Source organism: Varroa destructor, unplaced genomic scaffold (assembly GCF_002443255.2).
Source record: "Varroa destructor unplaced genomic scaffold, Vdes_3.0 BEIS01000003.1, whole genome shotgun sequence".
Taxonomy (NCBI): domain Eukaryota; kingdom Metazoa; phylum Arthropoda; class Arachnida; order Mesostigmata; family Varroidae; genus Varroa; species Varroa destructor.
Window position 1 is genome coordinate 19,591,518 of NW_019211456.1, and position 9,527 is coordinate 19,601,044.

The window sequence follows — 9,527 nt, forward strand, 5'->3', positions numbered from 1 at the left end:
AATCGTGCATTTCTGGCATTGGGCAGCTCAGACGAAACCCTGTTTGGCGAAGACGTGCGTAAACATCAAGTAAATCACGCTTAAAGCCCTTGGCCCTCGACGTCGTATCTGCAAGCTCGCATGCTTCGAGCCCAGTTACCTACTACCTGCCTTTTTTGATGACAAGTGGCGCCAGTCACCGACGGCTGCTTCGCACTCCTGCGATTGTGGCTTATACTACAATCCACACTATATGAGCAACAAATGGCTAATATATGGTGTTATTCTCTACTTTTGAATGTTTGAACTTCGTAGCTATAGTGAGAATAAATAAGGGTTTCATAGAACCTTAAAACCGAAAGCTAAAGTATTTCAGGTTAACTGTTGTCCATCGCTAAAAACCCAAATTAATAATACGCGCCGTCTGAAATAGTTGTAACTAGAGTGTAAGACAAAAGGCTACAACCTTGAATTAACTCTTTATTATGACAAGCGACTTTTATGTATAGATAGGTAAAAGCTGAAAAGTAGATGCACGATCCAGTGTAGTTGCCATTAAAAGCATTTCGCTTGCTTTGAGTGCACGCTATCATAAACCACCACTGCCTCGTATAGGAGTACTGCGAAACACTTAAAGAAAATAACACAAACTATTAGTCCTGAGCAGTATTAGGTTGTATTTTGTTAAGTAAATCAACTAGATCCTAACAAATGTCAGTCGAAATGTGTTACTCTAGAGAAGTTCAAAAGAAAAATACATACGCAAGTTACGAATAGGTTTAGTCTTATATTTTATTTCTATTGGCCTCTTCCAGCGCCCATGAAGCGCCATTATAACATAGCAGCATGTATCATTAATTCAATTTCAATAGAACCATCTTAATATTATTCCATTTAAGGGCAGATTTCCGCCACTAACAATTGTCGGCTGTAAACGTTTGCCTGCAAGAGTACCATCGTTCATTACAACTGGCTCTAGTGCAGCAAAAAAACAGACGATGGTTTTTGTTAGCAGTCCCCGTAGCCCCTTCTATAACTATATAAGTGTGCCTTAAACATTCATCTGTTTTTTGCCAACTGCTCCATGATGATTTTTGCTTTTGCTATTATAAGTATGTGATGAAATATCTCGGATATTTGCCGCCGACAAATGCTGGCAAACATTCTCTCATACATTTATCTTTACCTATAAATATGTTTAGGCATATAGATGTTACGATTTTTGTTTTCTTATATTATCTGACAGAGACGGTCTTGATGGCCGTATGAATCAATAAAAGTTGTCATTCCGTTGTTGGATTTAAAATAATAACACTTATTTTTATTTTGAAATTGATTAAACTAATACATCTATATAGATCCCATCAGCGTCATCAGATGTAAACTGCCTCTTTATATTCTGAACTTTCTTCTCTTATCAAATACACAAATTGTTTTTTATTACAGCTTTAGTTTTTATATATACCGAGGGACATCTCCGAATTGGCCTATTCTGGGCATCTTCAATACAAGCCCCGCCTATTAATCAACTGGGTTTAAAGTTCTAGTTTTAACGCATGTTTCGGGCTTTCATACTTCTAAAATAATCTTTTGTTTATGCATTCTCTAGAGCATTATACAATTCCAAAACAATAATGTGTAACTCACCCATTTGTAACTATGTTTTTATCATCGTTATACCCTTTATACCTACGATGACTTCATTTTCAGCTAGTGCGTCAAATGCACACCGTCATTTCCTTCACAAAGGTCCTTACGTCATAATTATGGAATTATGAATATTATTATTAACTTCGCATACAGTTGCGCTCGTGTATTCGATTATTGCACAGAGAATTGTGCACTCTACACCTCACTAGAAAGGTACCTCGTCTGTTTTTTTTTTTAAATAACAATTGGCGTGTCCCATGTCTCCATGCAATGTAAGGTAATTTCGATTATTCTTCTATCCGGTAATTTCACAGAATTGTTGTTACCTCCATAGCAAAATTAGCTTCCATATTTTTCCTGGAAGAAAATGTTCAAAAACATTAAAAAAATTAGATCTATGCAGAATACCGCTGCTCCTTATAGTTGACCCGAATCGTATTAGAGTTTATAATATAATGGGGAAAAAGGGCTAACAGAGATATTTGAAAGGTGTATAACAGGTATATTCGACTAACACAAATTTGCGCTTACAAAAATTTATGCTGATAGCTTCTATTTGCGTAAAGTCACGCCAAGCTAAAAATTTAACCACTGAAGTTTTTGGCTTGGTGTGTTCGGAGTAAATGTTTAGTAATTACGTTAATTGACGATAGTACCTAAGACGCGTTCTTATCATGCGCTCTTCTTCTCATGTTGAAAACATTTACATATGTAGTGTACACGAATAATGCCAAACAAGGTTAAGTTAATCAGAGCTGCGAAGTTTCATGACCACTAGATACTTCATTTTTACCTTGGTTCTTCCTCGATTATGTGACGACCTGTCTGTACATGTGGTGCCCTTACTAATCTCTCGCTATGTCCTTACACAGATCGTACATTTTTTTACTTTGATTGTTAGTTTCTACAACGTTGCATGCAACAACAAGGCCAAATATTGTTCAACAGGCTCACACTTAACAGATTTTTACTATTATATGGATATACGGTAGATCACAACGACTAAAGAAATATTCGCATATTAATTAAAGTATAGTAATTTATTAACAAATTTGCAAATACAAGACCACATCAATCCGCATGTGTTTAACCAGATTAGAACTGGAAACCTTCTGGTTTTTGGCGCTATTGCCTATTTCATTCCGTCGCTTAAATAACGCAGACGTAAGAAAAAATGCTAGAAGTGGCTAGAACCCTCCGGACGTATGACACTGCTGAATATTTATCCCTAAATGTAGAAGATTCAAGGTGTCGAATCGACTGGCATAGCTTGTAGCTAAATACCTTCACCGGAACCATACCAGGCGAGTCACCTGCCCAAGCTTTAGTCGTTTGGTCAAATGACCAGCAGATGAACTGCATGGGTATAGATGGGCTGCAGTGGTATAGGGAGTTAAGCTTGTACAAAAGAGGAACACAAGTTATGGAAACTCAAAACAGGGCGTTCGCTAGGGCCAAGAGCACCGTACGATGCATCACGAGGTGAGAATTTGTTACCATTCAAACTGTGTTTCGCGGAAGGTTACAAAGGTACTTTACAGCAGAAAAGTGGCGACGGTACTAATAGAGATAAAATGGACAATGCAACAACAATTGTTATGATAGCATTTAGCTCGCCATCGGGGTATGTGATTGAGATAAATCAGGCAGCCAATCCCGTCGAAAAAGACTGACAAATGGCAAGGCTACATGGTGCATGGTGTCGTCTGAGTGGGTGCATGGAGAGGTCCGGGACGTGCTGAAGGGACGCAGGGCTTTTTCACTGCGTTGGCGGCAGGTCGCTGATTAATTGATGTGGTAAGTATTTCGATGGATCGATTGGGTGCGATAGTTGGATCAATTACGTCGGTACGTGGTTCGTATCCTCTCGCCCTTTTAGAGACGTAGACGTTACGAACGGGAGGAGTCGTGGTGTCATATTCGGTCAGAAGGCGCGCTAACAATCGACAGCATGAGCAGCAACAGCAGTCAGTGAACCAAGCAATCGACCGCTGATCGCACCAATTAGAAGTCCTACAAGAACAAGCAGACAAGAGCAAGAGCGAACCAAAAGCTTGACACCAATTCTAGCTAAACCCACCACCGATTAAGCACCGAAGAAAGAATAGTAACGAAATCAAAATGTAATGAAACATACGTAAATTAATTAAACAAACCAGCTAGAAAAGTGCGGGGAAAAGGCAGGGAAATCATTGCATTAACAATGCAACCCAACAGATATTGAGATTATTGTCACCATAAAGAAGAAGTTACTTGTTTTGCTAAATTCAGTGTTTCTGTGCGTGCAGAATAAAATTATATCACTTGTTCAGCATCGATCTCTGTGGAACAATAAATAAGAAGGTATCACGATTTGGACCACGTTATACACCAGTTTTCCTGATTTTCACAAAGAAGTGAGAAGTGTATAAATATTTTAATAATAACGGTGTTATAAATAATAATATTAAGTAACAATTGCGACAATCATAACATTGCTATTATAAAAAAATACCAACAACAATAGTGCTTAATATAGAGAAACACCTCAAATTTGACTGAACAACCATCGTAGTTATTTGTGCTTGAAATTCAACTACGAAAAACAGTACACTCGTTACGAGCTGCAGTTGCAATGTTTTGATTTACAGTTATACCAAACTCCGTGTCATTGAGCTCAAAAAGTTCACTCCGTAGTCGTCGCTGTCGTCATAATGGCGACCAAAATTACAATTTTAATTTCAAGCAGAGCGCACGTCACATACAAAAAGCACATTTAAAAACTCTTGGTGATTCGATTATGGACAGGTAAATGAAATAGAAAGGAGATTAAAATGTGTCGCAAAATGTTGTTCATTATTACCACATTCATTATTGTACACTCGAAAACAACATGTGATGAAGATTTCGACAAGGAAAAACAAACGTCGTAACCACTTACTCTTCTCTGCTCCATTCAAGATTTTCTTCCAATCGTCAGAGCTTTTGAAGATTCCGGATAACCGTTAGAGTGGAAACAGTAGCTGTAGTACTACTTCGGTTTCAATGTGTTTGTACTGGAAAGTGGGCAGCAAATTCTCTTCTTTGTTTTCGTGACTCCCCTTTTCCCTCTGCCTGTCCCGCTTCCCCTTTTTCTTTCACTCTCGAACACGCGAAGGACGTACTAATGTATGCACAGAACTCAACATATTTGTATTTAGAGCATGGATCATAAGTTGTTCTCAGATATACATACACATTAGTACGTGTTATATAGCAGAGCGGCAGCTCTTGCCATACGCTACTTTCTTCTTGAATTCTTAGTAGTATGGTATTATTTTTATTCGTGGTTAATTCAATTTTTTGTTTTTTTAGTTTTCCGTTTTTGTTTTCTTATGAGGTCCCAACGATCAGCTAACGATCTTCCTTGATGCGACTCTTTATTACGAAGTCGAGGTCCCAACAAACATTCTGCCGCAATCGCTCCAGCCAGGGGCGGTTGAAATCCGCAGCGGCGCGAACTGCAGATGTCTTCCCACAGAGATGGTGGTTGTAGTGAAGTAGCAGCTACATTCATTGCTTACGCTGCAGAACGTTGTAGCGCGGTCCCGTACAGCAGCAATAACAGATTAGCAGAACAAGTTACGATGATAATAATATAAGAGTACAAAGAATACAGTTTCACTAAATTTTGTATCTGAGTTAGCGGCCACCGCGCCGCTAACTTAGCTAATAGTAAGTGCACACATACATGTACATTTAAGAAAGAATCACTTAGAACAGTCAGTTGATCGATTAAAAAGCGAAATTCTCTGGCCAAACAGACACGTATCTTCACCAAAGAGGCATGAATGTCATTAGTCATTAGCTGACTGCAGTGGCAATCGATCATATGGTGTCGATATTGGTAAATTTCGTCATTGAACTTCTACTGAAAAACGACGAATCACCAAACCGACAAATAGAGACGATGTAAGCGTAACAACAATCAGGGCGTAACAAACAGGGATCGTACGATCCATCAAAGCTATGTCCTTTACTGAGATGTCAATTGATTTAATGAATTGATTTAACAACTGATTTAATGACAAATTATACTTGTGACATTTACTTACGTTGTAATAGAAACATTTTGGTTCGCTGGCACTGGTAAGTTCAGATAGTATAAAAGCGTGGGTGACTAATGTCTGATGGACAGCAAGAAATAGCATAGGCAACGATTACGATCTGTGGTTAGTAGACATTCAAATAGTAGACGTACAAAGTTAAGCACCACCCACCAAGACTTTTAAAAGCAACAGTTAGCTTTTAGTTAAAATTGGTATTTGGATTAGTAACGACAGCTTTAGGCCGGTCAGCATCTTCGCTAATATATTCATTAAGAGAAAAAAATCGGTTATTTGATGGTTGATAAAGCAACTCCCAAAATCAATGTTTGGAATGGCCGATCTGCGAATGCGATAGATATACAAATCGCTGGTAGAAACCTTTCGGATTGAAAATATCGTATCTGGCTCCCCTGAAGGCTTCATGCATAAAACCCATACCTATATAAAGCCACTACATTTACATGGCACTTATAGCAGTATACGCAATGTGATCATACGATCGTACCGGAAATCTACTGAGCACGAATTCATTTTACTGTAAACAAGTTTATTCACTCGCTGCTCTATTTGTGCTAGCATTATGTAGACTGTTGAAGCGCCTATCATTAACAGGTGATGACATACAATACTAACTGTATAGTTTTCATTGCGCCTGTTCACAGCTCATTCCGGGTCTATTTTCCAGCTACACCACGCGAGTACAAAATTATGCAAGCGTGAAATTTTGAGGCTAAATAAAATGATTTCAAAACTTTTTTGTTTCAATTGATTAAAATATATATAGAAATCTAAGAGATACATTGATTAGTTTAATCAATCTACCTCTTAGATTTTAAAATACGCTAAATAAGCAGGAACCGAAAGTGTGCATGAAGTTATGTCTCAATTGACTCTTAAAATGTTTAACATGGCAATAAAAGCCACTGAAGTTGATAATGTGAAAAATTTCTTAAGGAATTTTTTACTCCTGTATTGAAAAAAATAAACATTTAATGCAAGAGAAAATACCTGTAGACTGCTCATAACTCCTGAAGCAATGGACGAAAGCCGGGTCGCAACTTTTGTGGCACCATCACGGAGTCCTTCTTTGATCTCATATAGATTGGGCGCATGGGCAGATAGGCTTCCTGTGGAAGCGCCTGCGTTACCCGATTGACCATTACCGAAATAGTCCGAGGAGGAAATAGCGTTTGATCCTTCGAATCTAGATAGATTCGCCCGGGTTTCGTACTGTATAGCAATTAATATTCAATCACGAGACAGCGAATGTTAAAACGATATTTCTGTAGTTCATTATCAGTTTTTCATCGTAACAAACGACGAGATAGTGTTAGTAATGGTCCGCAAAAGACAGTTTTAGACAAAACGTATTGAGTTTGAATTTGGCTTTACAAGGCGGAAACACTGCTCGCCTGTCATAGGCTCACACTAAGATTTCCTTACAGTGGAAAGTACAATTGGACGGACTAGACCACTACCCCGAATCCTTATTCGCTAAACGTTTAATTAAGCGTGAGTTTCTAAGAATCACCAATCTGACGACCGAAATAAAAAGGCAACATACATCATTTGACTGATCTCCGCCAAAGAATTGGTCAGAGCTTATCGATTTTGCATTGGCAAACTTCTTGACCACCTCCTGAGCATCGGCTGAAGATGAGCTGCTTGACAGAGCACCTATCGTCAATGACTTTGGCACACCCCGAGCTGGTTCCTAAGAATGTCGCGATTAAATCTCAAGATTAGTTTTACTTTTGTCGCAATTTTATCTATGTTTAATTTTTTTCTTTGTTAGGCTCTCCTTAGTTCATATATTTTTCAAGTTAACACAGTAATGTGTTAAACTAGCAATAGTAAGATAAAGTTATTATTAATGAGTGAAAGAGGTCATTTACATAATACATATGCAATGTACCTTTCTGTTTCGAGTTTTACGTGTGGTATCGTCTTTAAAATGGTGGCCCCAAGCACGAAACAAGTGCGTTCATACCCGGGCTCGAAATTAGACCACAACGTTTCCCTAAGATGCAATCATGTTATATATTATACCTACACTTAGCAATATAAATTAAATCACAGGTAATACATACAGTTCCTAATTTGGCGTTTGAATTTCCGGCCGACCTACTGGGTGCCGAATTGCGGCCACTACTCGGTTTGCTGCTAGGGACACTACGCTCAATGTAGTCGTCTAGCCACTGGAAATCATTCTTGCTCCATCCAGTGCCTTTCGAATCGATAACTGTCCAATCATCGCCTGTCTTGTTCCATTCACCTAAAATACGCATGAACGTTCATAAATTCTCTATGATCGTTCACTGTGTACGGTATCTGCCAATCCATGACGCTTCGCTGTTAGGATTATTTTATTATTGATCTAAGAATACAACATCATGTACTCTGGCTGACAGAGACAGCGGCACTATCTACCGCCACCATTGGCGCCAACTCTACTCTGTTTATCAAGTGGTTGTTTGTTAGGACTATATATCGCTCTATATGTGTCGGTATATCCTGCAGATAAATATATTTTCTCCGTTCTTTTAAACATGTCGTAAGAGCAGTGCTTCTATATTAGTACATTTAATGAGTCTGTAACATTTGTTTTTTCTAACTTGACAAAATGACGTCAGGTTTATAAAAGCGCATATTTTGGTGTCTACTTAGACCTGAGCTTAGCACAAACTATAAATAAGAACTATTATGCTCCTGAAGCCTTCAGAGTATTTTCTAGTAAATACGAACTGAAATCTTTCGGAGCAGCTAAGCATAAACTCACTTCCGCTATTGTTGCTGTCATTGTTATTGTTGTTATTGTTGCTGCTGCTGCCGCTGTTTTTGACGTTCCGCGAAAACGGCGAATCCGAGTACTTTGGCGGCCCTCCGAAGCCTAGGCCCCTGAAGCTCTTCACTATGTATTCGTCATCCTCCTCTTCATCGTCATCGATGGCAGAACGTTCGAACATTGAACTGCTGCCCTTACTGAGTTTGTCTACTCGGGACTCATCTCTATTTTTGCTGGGTTCATCCTGGCTTATCACCTTCATGTCTGAGAGAGCCGAATGTGACACTCCATACCCTCCGCCAAAGCCCATGACTAATAATAGCGTCCATAAAGAAATAAACGTTTAGTTAAGTTACATCGGGAAGCCTGACAAACAACACTCGCAACACAAAAATCATTCCAGTAGAAATTCCTCACTGATACAACAGCAAAACTGTATAAGTGATTAACTCGCTGCAGGAAGAACTCGTTGCAAGGTTTTAAGGCCTACATGTTTTTATATTAACTTCACAAAAAACTTAAGGCCCGTCCTATGGTTGGACAAATGAATAGTACCATAGTTTATAGTAGACTGTGTCACTCTTCAAACATTAAACCATTAAGGTTTGCAGCTATTTTACTCTGCAGTAACAGTCATAGGCATAAAACGAAGTTTCACATATGATAGAGAATTGTAAGACAAATGGCATATTAGGGCACACTATACCTTATGATTGTGGCATGGACACCCACAACATCAATTAACAACGAGAAATCTCCAGGTAAATCGCTTATAGAGAATTAGAACCAATTGAATCAGTACATACCAAGCCTTTCCATCTGTTCGGTTTTCTTCAAGTCCATGGGGCGCATTTGTGGTTCCTTTTTTTGGGCAACGGAAACATGCTGGTAGGCAAGACGCATGTTGGCTCTGCATTTTCGGTCATCAAGTAACATAGTCGGATAGTAACGTAGTAACATAAAGGATTAATAAATACTACTCTTCACCCATTTTGACCTTTTTTAGACGACAGAGATAAGATAACAGCAAGTCATCAGTTTAAATC

General features: G+C 38.7%; 1 protein-coding gene across 6 annotated transcripts in view; it reads right to left on the reverse strand.

Annotated features, from left to right (window-relative positions):
• Positions 1-746: 746 nt before the first annotated feature.
• The window catches only part of ArfGAP3 (ADP-ribosylation factor GTPase activating protein 3), a 20,127-nt gene continuing 11,346 nt past the window's right edge, over positions 747-9,527 (reverse strand). For 3 of the 6 annotated variants that reach the window (XM_022796679.2, XM_086982338.1, XM_086982337.1), the window contains exons 7-12: positions 9,288-9,391; positions 8,476-8,793; positions 7,787-7,971; positions 7,261-7,410; positions 6,705-6,926; positions 747-1,986 (exon numbers count right to left, since the gene is read on the reverse strand). In XM_022796679.2, coding sequence (XP_022652414.2) covers positions 1,969-1,986; positions 6,705-6,926; positions 7,261-7,410; positions 7,787-7,971; positions 8,476-8,793; positions 9,288-9,391 — 997 coding nt within the window. In that variant the 3' untranslated portion in view covers positions 747-1,968. Of the gene's footprint in view, positions 1,987-2,650; positions 3,643-4,549; positions 5,173-6,704; positions 6,927-7,260; positions 7,411-7,786; positions 7,972-8,475; positions 8,794-9,287; positions 9,392-9,527 lie in introns of those variants that run through there. The other 3 variants (XR_002671755.2, XR_002671754.2, XM_086982336.1) reach the window with 3 other exon arrangements.